The sequence below is a fragment of the Miniopterus natalensis genome, chromosome 7, assembly GCF_054644295.1.
Source record: "Miniopterus natalensis isolate mMinNat1 chromosome 7, mMinNat1.hap1, whole genome shotgun sequence".
Taxonomy (NCBI): domain Eukaryota; kingdom Metazoa; phylum Chordata; class Mammalia; order Chiroptera; family Miniopteridae; genus Miniopterus; species Miniopterus natalensis.
In genome coordinates, this window is record NC_142087.1 from 26,527,779 (window position 1) to 26,543,506 (window position 15,728).

The 15,728-nt window shown below is 45.2% G+C and overlaps 1 protein-coding gene across 1 annotated transcript in view; it reads left to right on the forward strand.

Annotated features, from left to right (window-relative positions):
• The window catches only part of DTD1 (D-aminoacyl-tRNA deacylase 1), a 90,692-nt gene extending 75,286 nt beyond the window's left edge, over positions 1-15,406 (forward strand). Inside the window, exons 5-6 of the mRNA XM_016211977.2 lie at positions 9,294-9,465; positions 14,866-15,406. Of these exons, the coding sequence (XP_016067463.2) occupies positions 9,294-9,446 (153 nt within the window). The 3' untranslated portion in view covers positions 9,447-9,465; positions 14,866-15,406. The remainder of the gene's footprint in view (positions 1-9,293; positions 9,466-14,865) is intronic.
• The last annotated feature ends 322 nt before the right edge of the window (positions 15,407-15,728 follow it).

Consider the following 15,728-nt stretch of genomic DNA (forward strand, 5'->3'; position numbering starts at 1 on the left):
AACATTAGATTTCTAAGAAAATTTGCCTGCTCCATCTCTGGCTCCCAGTGGGGTATGTATGTGTGGATCCTGAGACTAAACAAGGGTGCTCAGAGCTGAGGTTTCAATGAAATTTGCACGAGTGTTGTAACCACATTATTGAAGAGCACTTTATCTTCTCTGACAGGCTGCATGCTTGAGAACTGTAAATTTGTGATCAATAGTAGAATTCTGTTTTTAGATTTCTGTTCAGAGGCAAGTCAGATTGTTGGAGCTGTTTGGGCAAAGGTATGACTGAAAATGAAGTGTCATCACTCACATGTGTTTTAAAAATATTTTATTGTATAATATTTGACAGCTGAAGGATGTATGCAACACAGATTTATGCAAAAAGCACGATAAGATGAATGCCCAAGGATCTGCCTCTTAACTTAAGACTAGAGCATCTGTTATACCAGGAACCTTTCCGTTTCCTGTATCCACCAACATCCCCTGCCCGACAGCCCAGAGACAACCACTATCCTGCCTTTTGTGTTGATCATCCCAGTCCTCTCTCCCAAAGTGGCTCCTAGATTGTGTGTCACCAAGCAGCAGTGTCTGGCTTCCTTGAGGGCCTTATCAATGCTGTCCTTTTGCACCTTGAGCCTTTCTGTCATGCTCGGCCTTGCTGTGTGTGCTGTGGTGTTTCAGCACTCTCCACCACCAGACAGGCCCTCACAGCTGAATTTATACTGTTCCCCCAAATCTCCTCTTTTTCCCCTCCAAGTGCAAGAAGAAATTTATTTAGCAAACAAGGTGAAAGTACACTGGAAGAGAAAAGTGAAGTGGGCCGATCAGAAAGCTGCCTTGGTCTTTTGGAAAATCCCAGAGGCAGAAGAAGTGAGCCAGCGGGGCTCTGTGAACGCAGGAAACAAGTAACAGAGGCAGGAGAAGGGCCCTTGGAGACAAATTCAGGGGTTTGCGTGGGACAAGCTACTGCTGCCCATTGCTTCCCTGGTTGCAAGTCTCGTGGGGACCCTTAGAGCTTAGGAGAAAGAAAGCAAAGATGCATGCCTGAAGAAAGAAGCCACAGGCATGCTCTAGAGAGAGAGGGGGCGCCTCCTCTTTTTTTAATGGTGAAGAAATGGGAATTCTAGTTTCTGACTACTGCAGCCATAAATCTTCCATAACAACACCTCAAATGGTAAATCAATCTGTCCAGAAAGTCTCATAAAGAATTCCCTTTTTATGGGCATTTAGATTGCTGCACAGTTTTTACAGCATCCTTTTGCATGTATCCTTGTGCCCTAAGCTACTTATTTTCCACAAAATAAATCCTCAGAAGTAAAATTGGGGGTGTAATGTATATATACTTAGTGCTTTGAAATGTGCATCGCCAAACTGTGCCCTCCAAAGTCCAAATTTACACTCTCCATCACCAGCATATGAAGATTCTTTCCTCAAACCCTTGCAAAGACTATTGTCGTTGTTTAATCCTGGTCAACTTGATGAATCATAAATTATATCTTTATTTATGTTTGTGTCAATTTAATTGCTAGAGAAGGTGAACTCTTCTTTCATAAGCTTGTTAGGCATTTGCACTTCTTCACATTGTTTGAATCTGGATTTGAGATCTCGATAAGTTTGTTCAATGTCTTGTTTGCATTTTATATTTTATTTTGCACCAGTTAGTTTTGGAAGTTGTATAACTCATCTTATTGCTTATGTTACTTAGCACAATTTCCTTACTATTCTCTCAAGAGGCTGGAGTTCTATATGTAATTTATTTACACATTTATTTTTAAGAATGGGAATGGCTACAATACTTTCAGCTTTTTGCTTTTCTGGGAGTATGTACTTGTCTTTTTTTTCTTCTTGAAATCTTGCTGAAAGTATTGTATTTACATCTCCTGCTCCCAAAGCTGTGTCCCAGGCATTCTCTCTAGAGGCCTTTTCTCTGGGAACACAGCCACTAGGGTCTCACCCTGCTCCTTTGTGGATAGGTTGCTCCTCTGGCTGCCAGGCATCTTGCCTAAGCCTGGCCTTGATTTCTCTCCCAGGTCATGTCTGCTGTTTTTCTGGGTCCCATGTCTTCCTCTTTTCTGGGTTATTGTTGTTTTGCACAATAATTCTTCAGTGTTCAAACCTGCTGTATTGGCATTAGTACAACATATAGACCAAGTGGGGCAGAGAAAAGATCCCACCCCTCCTTTTTAAGACTCTTGGAAATTGAAAGAACATTTTGAATCATTTAAAGAACACTATTAGTTTAAAATGCTCATGAACAGTTTTCTGTTACCAATTAAGCACTGGAATACCAAAACTGAAATTGTTTTAGTGTCTCCTTCAACTTTGCTACAGTTCACGATTATTAACCAGACATGTGCCAACAGCGTGATAGATGTTGACCTAAGTCTAACGTGGCTGTTGACTAGATAGTTGCTTGTTATTTCTGCCTTCAAATAGCTTATGGCCTATGAAACAATAAATGCACATGCTCGGAGGAGGAGGGGATGCCATTTGCTTGGTATGTGGTGTGGAAGGAGGCTAGTCTCCAGCCTTTCAGATGCCCCCAGCTGTTGCTTCTCTTAGCGCAGGGGAGATGGTTACTTCTCTCCCATAACTCTTGGAATTTTGCAATTAGCCCCCATCAGAGGAGAAGCCCAGGCCACAGGTGTGATGAAAAGTTGGGAAATGTAAGAAATCAGCCCATGCCTTGCTCTCCAACAGGGTTAGAAAGTGGAGTGCTACATAGTAAAACTCCTGGCTGCTAGAATAGATGGTTTGCCATGCACAGGGGTGACCAGTTTTCACAGAATTAGCATACATAATCAGAATGTCACAGGCTAGCCCCCTGCAGCAGATGCTCTCAGGGTCTGACATATCCCCCAGCCCAGAAGTCACCTGCAGTGTCAAACTCGCTCAGCCGCCTCCTTGTGCTGCAGCATCTCTCAGTGCCAGAGTGGGTAGTCCTAAACATTGCCAGTGCCCTCCAGTGCCCAGGCCTGCAGACCAGTGTAGAATTCTGGCTCAGAGGGGACCAGGTAACACGCAATTACACATAACAAATTATCACGTTAAAATGTGGCTTACTTCAACTCATTAAAATGCTTCTGGCTTGGGTCCCCCCAAAGTAAAATAATTTAGGTGTAGGTAGTTAATTTAAGTCTTCTTCCCAGGAAGCACAGTGAGGGGTAGAGGTGAGACAGGGAGGGGGAAGCCTGCAGGGGGTGGCTTGATGATCCCTGGGTACCCCCTGGGGAACTGTGTAGAACATGTCCAGAGTTGGCGAGGTGAGGAGGCTGGGAGTTGGAGCCCCAGAACTGCCATTTTTCAGTGATGAGATCACTTCTAGAGGCTTTAACTTCCTGGTAACTTCTGGCCTGCCCTGCAGTCAGCTCTGGCTCCCTCCCGTAGCCTGGTGGTATTTTCGGACAGAGAGATACAGGTGCTGCAGCTCAGAAGACGTGGGCTTGTAGGCTGTTGTCCACGGACACTGCAGGTGACCTCTGGGCTGGGGGAGATGTCAGGCCCTGACAGCGTCTGCTGCAGGGGGCCAACCTGGGAGATTAACCTGTTTTAGGGCAGCTGCTCTGACAGATAAACACATGTGTAAGCTGACCTCAGACCCCTCAGCATGTCCTTCCATGGCCTAAAACAAGCTCCCTCTGGGGCCTGAAGGCTGGAGCCTTTCCAGCGTGGGCTGCGCAGTGTATAGACCAAAGGAGACTTAGCTAAGTAAGGATAATGGGAAAGCACCCGAACACCCCACTCCCACCCCTGTTGTTTCTGCACGCCTAAGAGGGTTTTCGTAAACAATGGGGAATTAGAAAATAAAATTAGCTTGCATGATTTCAGATGGGAACAGATGCCTGCTTGCTTGATTTTTTTCAAATTCCCACAAAAACCTCAAGCAGAGTTAATAATGTATGAAAATTAGGTACCATGTGTGCACTTTGCTTCATGATGTTTTTATTAAGCAGCGAGTTGATTTAAAAATAACACAATGTGACAATTGACATAATGGCAGCCGCTGTGGTGTGTATGGAAACATCCTCTTCGAATGTTCTATCCGGTTTTCCATTACACAAGAACATGTTTAAAAAAGCTCTCAGAATTATCACATACTATGAAATTATATCAATTTACAATTCGATAAAACAAACTGCGCAAGTACGAATTACAAATGCTTTTTAAAAACTGGCTTAGCCGGGCCCGGCCGGGGCTCGGTTGGCTGGAATGTCATCCGCACACTGAAAGGCCTCCGCTTCGTTTCCTGCGCAGGACACAAACCCCGTCGGAGGGGCTGGTCCCTGGGTGGTCACCCATCGATGTTCCTCTCTCATGTCGATGTTTCTCTCTCTAAAATCAATAAACATATCCTCCGGTGACGATTAAAACGATGGCTTAGCCAACTAGCGATAGCTATGGAAGTGGTTTTCTACAGATTGCCTAAGGCTCCACAGTAGGTGCACATTTCTGTCGTCTCAGGTTTTCGCCGGTATCATCTGCTGGCTGGAATCTGCCTTCTCTCCTTTCCCCTCTCCACCCTCTGCCGTCCTGCCGTATAAGCGGCAGGGTTTGGTGCTCACACGCCAGAGCACAGGCGCCTGCAGCCCGGGCGGCCAGCCTGGTAGGTGGCATCTGGCGTTTCCAGAAGAGCAGGCCGAGGCCAGGCGGGGTGGGTTCAAGGCCGCCCCGGAGTCTCTGTTTTCTTTCTCCTGAGAGGAGGGGCTCACCTGTGGCGCTGCCTTCAGAGGGCACTGCCGTGTGGGCCCCGTGCCCTTTCCTACTCTCAGGTGTTGGTGAGGGGCTGCTGAGTCACACCCCTGACATAAGCTTCCTTCAGGGCCATCACCCGGTCATTCTTCAAACAAAGCAGGTCCTGGTCATTCACTTCTGCACTCACGTTATACAAGGAGAGCACGAACATCTTAATTAAAAAGGAAGTCCCGTATTTTCTCAGTGGATTTAATCATGAGTCGGGAGGTTTGGGTCTAGGTTCTCCAGGCTCCCTCGCTTCGGTCCCCTTCTCTGAGACCCGCCAGGAGAGGCACAGACTGGCCATAAGGTGGTTACCTGGCCCCACGGTTCTGGGTGCCCGGAGCTGCCTTGAAAGGTGGAATTTCTCTCTAAGCCACTAGAGCCAGTATGATTTGGACAGTGTCTCCTTTGCGATATTGGACATTCTATTTCATCATTTAATAAATAAACACGCAAACAACCCCAAAAACAAAAGTACTGCCTTTCAGTGTTCTCAGGGCCTGTAGTGGTTTCTGTTTCTCCTTGATGTGCTTCTCCCTGCTAATGAGAAAGCTGCTGACGTTACACGAGTTTGTACACACCACCAATTTCCTTCCTTCCTCTTTTTTCCCCCTTTTCATTTGTTTCCTTCCCCCAAAGTAAAAAGAATCCAACTGCTTTCTTGCCTTGAGATGTAAATTCCACATTTTGGCTACATTGGAGTTCACGTTTTCTGAGAAAAGTCTTAAATTTATTAGGTTGGTCCGCAGTGTTCTCATATAAATCTTTCCTTTGCGGCACGGAGCCATATGTGGTTGGGATTGTTTTAAGATAAAGAGTGTAAGAGAACTTTGCCTTGTTTACAGAAACGTGGGCTGTGCCTGTTGCTTAAATAATTATCACACGTGATTTTCAAGCGTGGTCCGCGGTGGGTGGAAGGTTGAATGGACTTCTCTGCAGTTTTGCACCCCTGATGGCGCCTCTGAGACAGTGCGGAATCAGGGGTGCTGCGGGGGCCAAGGAGCCTCCTGGAACCCACTACAATTGGGAATTGTTCCCCATCATCCTTCCAGGACTTGGCTTCTCCACAGCATTGAAGAGCAGAAAGTGACTAACAGGTCGATCTCAAACAGACCTTTGCGCGAGGCTGCATCTCAGCAATAAGGGGAGGCTTGGTTCCGTTATTTCTCTGGTTATATTCAGATTTTCTATAGTCACTCTAAAGAGGGGAAACAAAACGTGATTTTAAAATAAAAATCATGCTTTTACAGTGTCTAGCTTGGATACATTTATAATTATATATGTGTGTATATATGCAAAATCCATCTAGATACATACACATATATGTAATACACACATGTACAAACACATATACAGACACTGAGGTAAAAGTAGACTGCTGGCAGCAGGAGGCATCAGATCACAGTTCACTGCAGAACACTGATTTCCAGATGTTTGGATTTCAGGAACTAGGCATATAAAAAGAAAGAAATCGGAGGATCCAGCGTGGGTTGCCAACTTCATGCTTTCCAAGATCATTAAAACATTATTTTTTTGGTGCTGGAAGTTAACTAGACTTATTTTGGTGATTGTTTTGCAGCACAGCTGATCCCTGAACAACACAGGTTTGAACTGCGTGGCTCCACTTACAAGTGGCTTTTTCTCAGTAGATACTGTAAATGAATTTTCTTTCTTTATGATTTTCTGAATAATATTTTCTTTTCTCTAGCTTACTTTATTGTAAGAATATAGTATATAATACATATGACATAGAAAATGTGTGTTAATTGATGGCTTATGTTATTGGTAAGCTTTCAGTGTAGGTTATTAGGAGTTAAGTTTTGGGGAGCCAGAAGTTAGACATGGATTTTTGACTGCGTGGTGAGGGTGCGTGTGCGCCAGGGCCCCTAACTCCTGCATTGTTTAAAAGTCAACTGTGATGCAAATACTAAATCAGTATTTTGTATACCTGAAACTAATATAGTGTTACATGTCAATTATATCTCAATAAACATTAAAAAAAAATTCGTAGTAAAATACGCATAAAATTTACCATCCTGACAAACATTTTTAAGTGTATAGTTTAACAGTGTTGAGTACATTCATGTTGTGCAATCCAGGATCATTTTGCAAAAGAGAGAGAGAGAGAGAGAGACTCCCATCTACTATCCTCATCATTTCATAAAAGAAAGAGCATTTTAACACCAAAAGGGAAACAAGGAAGGAAGGCCGTCATCTTAGATGTAAGAAATTCCTCCCTAACCTGTGATAGAATAGTACACAGAAAAATAATCGTCCAGGGAAAGATAGTAGCACAGAGAAGAACATAGCAAGGAACCCTGTACAGCCGTTGCTCAGATTAAAAAAATCGCTAACCTTCTGCTGCGTTTTGAATGATCTTTGCTCTGGGTCATTCCTACTCAAAGCGACTGTTTGTTGAGTCTGCCTCCCAGACCACTACTACAGAAGTGAACTGTTCGTTACCAGGCCGCGGCGAGAGAGAGCTGGCACGAGATGAAATGAGCTACACCCCTAAGCACACGGTGTGGGAGCTGGTGCTTTTTCACAGCGAGGTTTTGCTGGTGAAGGAAGCTTCGCGTTGGTTTGCATCCTTGGCACGAGCATCTTATCATCAGTGATCCGAGTGCCAGTAGCAAGCAGTTCACGAAGTGGCACGTCAGCAGCCCTGTTCTAGTCTAGATTTGGTTGTGTTTTTATATATATATATATATATATATATATATATATATTTTTTTTTTTTTAAATATATCTTTATTGACTTTAGAGAGAGGAAAGGAGAGGGAGAGAGAGAGAGAAACATCAATGATGAGAGAGTCATTGATCGAGCCTGCAACCCGGGCATGTGCCGTGACCAGGAATCGAACCCTGATCGCCCTGATCCTAGGCCGACGCTCAACCGCTGAGCCACGCCCGGCCGGACTGGTTGTGTTTTTATAGAAGTGAAAGTTATGTTGAAGCCCATATATATCCATTCCACTATGAGCCCATTCTCGTCTCTTTCTCTCCAAAGTTGACGCCCTGAAGCTGGTTTGTATTCTCCTGGCCCATGCTATATCTGCACGAGCCCTTTAGAGTACATAGTGGTGTTTTATGTAAATGGAACCCTGCTTTATACAGCCTTCTGAAATTTAATTTGGTTCACGTAACATGATTTTGAAGACATCCATTCTGATACACGTAGAACAGCTTTACGGTATTGCTGCTTGTGACTGCACCACATTATGCGTCTCTCCTGTCAGTGGACATTTGGGTTGTCGCTAGGCTTTTGCTAATACAGACCACACCGCAGTGCACATTCCTATGAGCCTTTCCTGCCCACATGAGCATGGATTCATCTAGGGGAGTGACCTTGGAGGAGAGTCGGTGGGTCAAGGGTGAAGTCATGTCTTCGTTCACAAAATCTAATTAGCATGTTAAGCAACCTAGTTGTTTAGCTTTTCAGGTAAATGGGGAATGGGAAAGAAAACATAAGTCAGCTATCAATAAAATTAGTTTTCTGGACCAAATTGAGAGCTTCTGATTGCTGATCTACCTGAAGATGTAGCTCAAAGTCTGTCTGTAATCTAGAGATGATCTGGCGGGTTGGTTACAGTGACTTCTCTTTGTCTTTGTATGTGGGGCAGTTGGGAAAAGCCAACCCTACATTCGGTTTCCCCCTTTCCATGTGAACTAGAAAGTGTTTGTAGTCGTGGTCTGGGAGGCAGATGGAACTGGGTGTTGCTGTCACTTGGGCTTTGTTACAGATGACTTTTTTTGGTCCAAGAAAATCCTGTGGGTCAAAACTTGGCCAGCCTTTCCAGCTTGTTTCTCAGCAGGCCTTTCTGGAGTAGCCGTGCTGTTGCTCCGAGTGTCAGATGATCTAGTTTCTTTCTATCATCTAGTCTGTGGTTTCTTTGGACAGTTTGGGCAGATGTCCAGGGAAGAAATGGACTCAGGTTCCTTTGGGGTTGGATGCCACAGGCATGTCCCCAGCTGGTCTGGGGGATGTCTGAGAGGGTCCCAGTGCCAGGGTCCCTGCGTAGCCACCACCAGCCTGGTAGGAGCACTGGGAGTTTGGCTATGGGTGAGTCAAGTGCAGGCTCAAAGAAAAGAGAACTGAGACAATGTCTGAATGTGACTAATGTACTTTATTCACAGCCTCTCTCTTATCTTAGCAAATAGTGGAGTGTTTTGATATCTCTTTAAAAAACAGTAAATGGGAAGACAACTTGGTAAGAAAAAGCTATAGAGACATCAAAGAAAAAAATAAGACTAACAGCCTTTTCATTTATAGGGCTCCCCTCAGCTCGCCCAAGAAGCCTGCTGGTTGACCGTTCCCAGAACCACATGGCAGGCTGAGTGACGGGTGGAGCCTGAGAGAGGTCACACATGTGGCTGCCCTGTGTCGATGCAGGTGCCTGACTGATAACCATTTTGTGTATAATTTGGAACATGGAACCACGGTGGTCGCCATGTTATCCGACAAAGCTTTTTTAGTGGCTGCTGTTTGTGAAGTACTTGGTGTATTGGACATACAGGCACATGTTTACATCTGCAAAATAATTTTTTTTTTTTTAACTTTTGATAATCAGCTGGCAAAGCTTGAAAAACAACAGCAGAGGAAAGAAAAAACCAGAGCCAAAGGGCCTTCTGAATCAAGCAAAGAAAGGACCGCGCCTCGCAAAGAAGACCGCAGCGCCAGCAGCGGGGCCGAGGGGGACGTGTCTTCTGAGCGGGAGCCGTAGACCTCGGGACGGAGCTCAGGTAGGACGGTCTCCTCCCTGCGTAGCCCCGTCTTCCCGCGTTGTGGGCAAACCAATGGCGAGAGAACAGAATGACTTTCGAGGTCGAATTTATTCTGGGGGCGCTTGTCTATAAGCTTCTTTAAATCCACTGACTTCAAGGATGGAGAGAAAAGTGAAAATGCGGGAGAGAGAGGCGCCCATGGCCTGGGGTGTTCACCCAGGAGGTTCTGTGTGTGTCACCGCCCTCAGTTACCTATGTTGACAACTGCTGCTACTATTAGCATTTCCAGAGCGGCCGTAGATCCAGAATCTAGCCCAGGAGCTTCACACAAGCTCTCGCCATCTGTCCCTCCTGCCGCACTTGCCCTTGCCCCTTGCCCTCGGCAGCAGTGGGGACCCCCGTCCTCAGGGGCAGCGCCTGCGATGGTTTCCAGCCTCCTGCCGCGCCACCCTCCACTCCACCCTGCAGGCCTTGCTGGTTTGCTTTTCCTAAGCCATCGCTTCCATGCCTAGAATGAGCCTCAGTGCTCAGAGTGATTTGATATTAACTCCGCCTCCCTGCTGGGTTGATCAGAGGCCCCTAAGATGACCCGACCTGGCCTTCTGCTGGCCCTTTGCTTAAGTTCATCACCCCAGTGAGCACATTACCAAGAGCCTCGTACTGTGGGAGTTCACAGCTCAGGGAGAAGCACAGAAGCAGTTTCGCTGCAACGTGGTGCGTTGTGGTGGTGATGGGGTGTTGGGTGGGGTGGAGAAGGGGGTCGGGAGGCTCCATGAGGGGAGACCTCTGGAGCTGGACATGTAGAAATGGGGAGATGAGGGCTGAGGGTAGAGAGCTGCCTCAGCCAAGGGAGGGAGGCACAAGGACAGAGGAGTTTTGGAGCAGAGGTAATGAAGAACAGCAAATCATATACAAGCTGCAAAAAACCAAGGAGAAAATCTGGGGTTGGCAGGGAGGGGGAGGCAGGAAGGGGTGCATATGGGACAGCCGTGAACCCACCTTAGCTGTAGAGCGTCAAGGATTAGAATCATGGAGGATTTTTTAGAAGAAACTAAATGCTTCTGTAAGGTGCCTGTAATACACGTGAAGTGGTACAGTGTTATTTGAAGGCTGACTTAGGGTAGTTTAAAACACATACTGCCTACTCTAGGGAACCACTAACAAAACTGTTTTGAGTTAAAAAAACAAACAACAGCAACAACAACAGCAAACCACCACCTCAGAGGCACAGCTAGTTTTATACTATGAAATACCAGCGTGTGGACGGGGCAGTGGTTTGAATGTTGACACAGGGAAGCAAAGGGAAGCTCTGGAATGAAAGAGTTTCTGCCTTCTGCAGGGGAAAAAAGGGGAAAAGTGGTGGACTTTCCTTTTAACACATACACACACACACGCACACGCACCCCCCCCCCCCCCCCCAGCTTATTAAGAAGAAATGTGCTCAGCCAGGACATGTCTTACTATTCAGATAAAGGTCAGGTTGGAAAAGCAAACAGATGGCAGCTTCCAGAACAACTTCCTTGTTTGTTTTCAAGTGCGTTGACATTTGAGGACAGAAATGTGGAGCGCTGCTCAGGAGCATGGTCCTCTCCCCCGAATGACAACAGTTAAGTAAATACTCGAAGCAGGCGATACTTGCAGTCAGAAGTAGAAACCACGTTCCTTCAGTGACAAGTTGCCCCGGCACCTTTAGCTGTGGGCCAGAAGGGGGGCAACTGAGTTGCAGCCTCAGAAAATCTCGAATCCTCCCAGTGAGGTGAGGGAGCATAAAAGGAATGAGACGGGGGGCGAAAGTAGAGGTTAACTTGAGCAGTTTCATGTTCACTTAATAAAGAGGAATCAACACGTACAGTGTGACAGAGAAGTGTAATTGCATTTATTCTGAAAGTAGTGCAGATTGGGTAGCGTAGAACCTGGGGTAACTTGTCCTGTTGTCCTGTCAAGACACCCAAAAGGAACTAGCCAGAGAGGGAACACAGCAGTGGGAGAAGTGAACTCAGGGGACACAGTGTTTTGAAAAGAGTAGACAGATGTATTTTCCTTCCTTTTCCCTGTAAATCAAGGTCACTGCCCCCATACCGTCATTATGGCCTGGGGAAGACATGGGGAGGTGAGTGAAGAGGAATGCTGTAGGGAGAAGCCCTGGCCGGGCAGGAGGGAGGGTGAAAGAAAGCCCTCAGGTTAGAAGAATCACTGGGAGGGAGGAGAGGGACAGATGGAGGGGACACCAGAGGCCACACTTGGTGTTCTGGCTCCCTGTTGCAGGCCAGGATTCTCGGGTGGGAGTTAAGTTGGTGCGAAAGCTGGAAGCCGTGAGGGCCTGAGCTCTGGTCCCTGGTGGGGATTCTGGAAGGAGACTGCTGTGCAGGATGGCCCCAGGTCTCCACGGGGGTGCTGCAGCTGAGCAGATGGGCATTAGGTCACGGAAGGAGTTAATGTAGGGTGTCACCTACCATGGGAAGGGTGAAGAAGAGAGCTGTGTGGATGTCCACTGGGCTGACCATGGGTCTGGGTGCAAGGGGTGGTATGAGCCTGCCCTAGAAGATGTAAAGGAACAGCTTCATCCAGGAGAGCAGAGGGGTCATGACCTCATCTCTTAACAGTACTGGCAGTCCCTGCAGATCTTAGAAATCACCCCTTCTGGCCTCCTGGGTGAGACTTGAGGGTCTGTGGTGCTAGGGAGAGCGGAGGTAAGGCCAAGTCAGCCAGGGAGGGCCTCTCACTGGTGTGCACCAGCCACCTGACCACAGAGGCCACTGAGGACGCAGAGAGCTGTTTTGACACCAAGGTGAGACAGTGCGACTGTGCATTCAAGACTTACCCAGCTGCTACTCAGCAGGATGGAGGCTTGTGAGGAAGTTTGAATGGGCCCATGGAAATGCAGAGGCCACATTTTGTTTTTTGTATAGTTATGTAGTATGATCTGGATTTTTGACTAATTGCAGGAGGAAAACCATTCATTTATTGACAGGGATTCACTTGAAATTTTTCAAACCAGAGATCGGACAGCAGAGCCTGGTGGCTGGTGCTGACATCCAGCTGTGGATGGACGTAAGTGAGGGGACTTTTGAGTCTTCATGCTGGCTGCCTCTTCATGCAGGGAGGAGCTGTGGCACCCCCACTTCTGGGATTTTAGCCATGTTCCCAGACTGTAGACCCTGAAGGGGGTTAGACCAAAGGGCAGCTGTTACTCCAATATATGTATCTGGGGTTTTGTTGCCTGAGTGGTTTACCTAAAAGCTTTGAGAACCCTTGGGATAAAATCTCAGAATTCCTTCCAATTCTGTGATTCTCTAGAAAGGAATTAGAATTCCTAAATCATCTTTCTCTTACAAAACTTATTTTAAAAGCTATGCTTATTATAAAATAATGTTCATTTATTATAGAATGCTCAAAGAAGAAAATAAAAGTCACTTGTCATCTTATTATACTAAGATAATAATTATTGACATAATGCTTTTATAATATTTTCTCTAAGCAGCTAATTCTATATCTCTTTCCAAAGTTAGGGACATACTGTGTATTTAATGTCACCTGCTTTTATGATTTAACGGAATATCATGAACATTTTCTAGGTCATTTATTCTTCTATGTAAGCTTTATTATTTCCACCTGCACAGCAAATATTTGAAGCACACATGCAGCATCCCAAAGCATTAAAACTTGTAGGATATTTAATTGGAGTAGGTGTAAAAGAATAATGTAGTCAAGCAGGATCCCAGAGCTCATTTTGAGTTCAGAAACAGGTTTTAATTTATACCAAGAAGAGGGAGTTCTCCCAAGGTCAGTGTGCGAACCAGATTCAGGATTTCAGTCATTAGTATTGCATTAATATAGACATTGGGTTCTTAGGCTTGGGTTCACATCTTGATTAAAACATAGGAAATAATAGGTTGCTTTCCTTGACTTTAAAATGGACATAATATGGTTCCCAGAATTACGTTGTATCTTGTCTACCCCCGGTGGTCTTTCAGATATCTCTTAGGAAGTAATGCAGGACCTTGACAAGTGGGTTTCAGAGCATGAGGGCAGGCCTTGGGGGAAATTTCAGTCTCTTGTGTGGATCCAGATAGAACCGAGGAACACGGACTAGCTGCAGCTGCCTTTAGCGTTTTTTGTGTGGGCCCATGGACCTCAGTATCAAGCTGGACTCAGGACAAGAAGGATATTAATTCCATTGAGGCACCTGCTCACAATTAATTTCTTAAGAATGTGGCCTGTGTCAAGTGCATCTGGAAGTGTTTTCAGACATGGCACCGCCACATGCAACCCCCCGTTATCGGAATCTTTTCCTTTTACTGAAGTACATCCAATTAGAATTTCGATCCGAGGGAGTAGAAACTGCCCTGTTAAGGCTGGGATTTAGTTGAACTCTTGGATGACAAACACCTGCCTCACAGATCTTGGCAAGACCAGCTAGTTTTTGATGTAGCCTCAGAATTACAGAGGGAAACTCAAGATACTTGGATATTTTATACCAAAGAACCTTCCATACCTCAGGCAGTGTCGAAAAATATCCCAAGAACAAGCGATTCCTTTATTCCCTGGCCCTCTGCTTTCTTTAGTCTGGCACCTCTCTGCCTTCCTAATTGTTAAAAGGATGGAAATGAGGCTTTGTATCTTTTTACAAGGAATTCACCATTTTATCTATGTTGTCTAATTTGTGGGCATAAAGATGTTCGAGCTCTAGCTTTTTTACCCTTTAAACATCTATAAAGTCTATGCTGATGTTGCCCCTGATTCCTGTTCTTTGTAACTTGTGTCTTCATTTTTCTTGGTAAGTCTGGCAAGAGGTTTATTGATTTTATTGATCTTTTTATTTTTCTCTCTTGTTTTTCTGTTTGAAATTTCATTCGCTTTTGTTCTTGTCTTTATTATTCCCCTACTTCTGCTCGTTCTGGGTTTACTTTGCTTTTATTCTTTTAGTTCCTTAAGGTGGGAACTCAGATTATTGGCTTGACAGCTTTTGTCTTTTCTAATATAAGCACTTAATGCTATGAATTTCCCTCTAAGCACTGCCTTAGGTGAGTATCTCAATTTTGCTATGTCATATTTTCATTTTCTTTCATTTTTGTTCACTTTAAAAGGTTTTCTAATTTGCCTTGTGACTTCTCTTTGCTACAGAGGCCATTTAGAAGTGTGTTGTTTAATTCCAAAATATTTGATTTGGTATTGTTTTGAACTCTAAGAATGAAGTTTTAATAAATTGAAAGTGGTGAGAAGGCATTTAAATTTATACATGACAACATGGCAGATTTTTCACAGTGAAGTGAAACACTGTCATGCTATTTTCATTGTGTGAACTTGAAAACGGGTATCTTCAGCTATTTTATTAATACTTAGTAATACTTTTAATAGGATTTGAGGGCAAATATTGGGACCCTTCTGAGTTATGTGTCTTATCTTTGTTCTTTTTAGTACATTATCATTGGGCAGAAGTGGATCCTGAAAGTTGCTAAGCACCTACCCTGTTTAAGAATTTGGAACTGAATCGTGAAAAGGAAGCCAGAAATAAGAAATCGGGAGCCTGAAGAGCCCTACAAGGAAACACGGAAGGAATGTGGCCGCTTTCTTTTGTTGCTGTGGCCTAATGGAGGAAGTGAGTGCTGCCAGGGCAGGGGGGGTGCCCTGTGCTCCTGGCAGCAGGGCATACACCTGGGCCTCCCCGACAAGAAGGCTTTGTTGGTTCCTATGACGTCTTGGCTTACCTTTGGAACAGGTTGAGCCAACATCATTTCTCACTGAATTCTCCTTTAACGCTGTGGTTCATTTCCACGTGTCCACGATGGGTCTCAAATGCATTCACGCCATCCATGCTCTTTCCAACACTGGCTAAGCCAGGGTTGTGGTAAGGTGTAAAGAGAACAGTCCTCAACGATAATGTATTGCGTGAGACCTTTGCATCTTGTAAATTTTCTCTTTTTTCTAAAAAGAAATAATAAAACTAAACTTCAACAGATTATTTTTTCAAATAACCCTCTTATAAGAGGCCTTCCCTTAGTGGCCCACAGAGGCCTCTGATCCCACAGTGAGAGCCTGTCTATGGCAGTTTTGGGTTGATGACATTTTACTTGGACATGAGATGGCAGGAAAGGAGAGTGTATGTGGGAAAGAAATCCAGTTTCAGAATGGCCAGATGACTGAGGCCAAGTGTGGCTGCCATGTCTGGTGTATCCACCTTTGGGAGGTGGGAGTAAGGCCTCGGCATGTTAGACCATAGAGATGCCCTTTTCCCTGGAATTGCATGGTTGTCTGTGTGCCCAAGCCAACATCTCCACAGT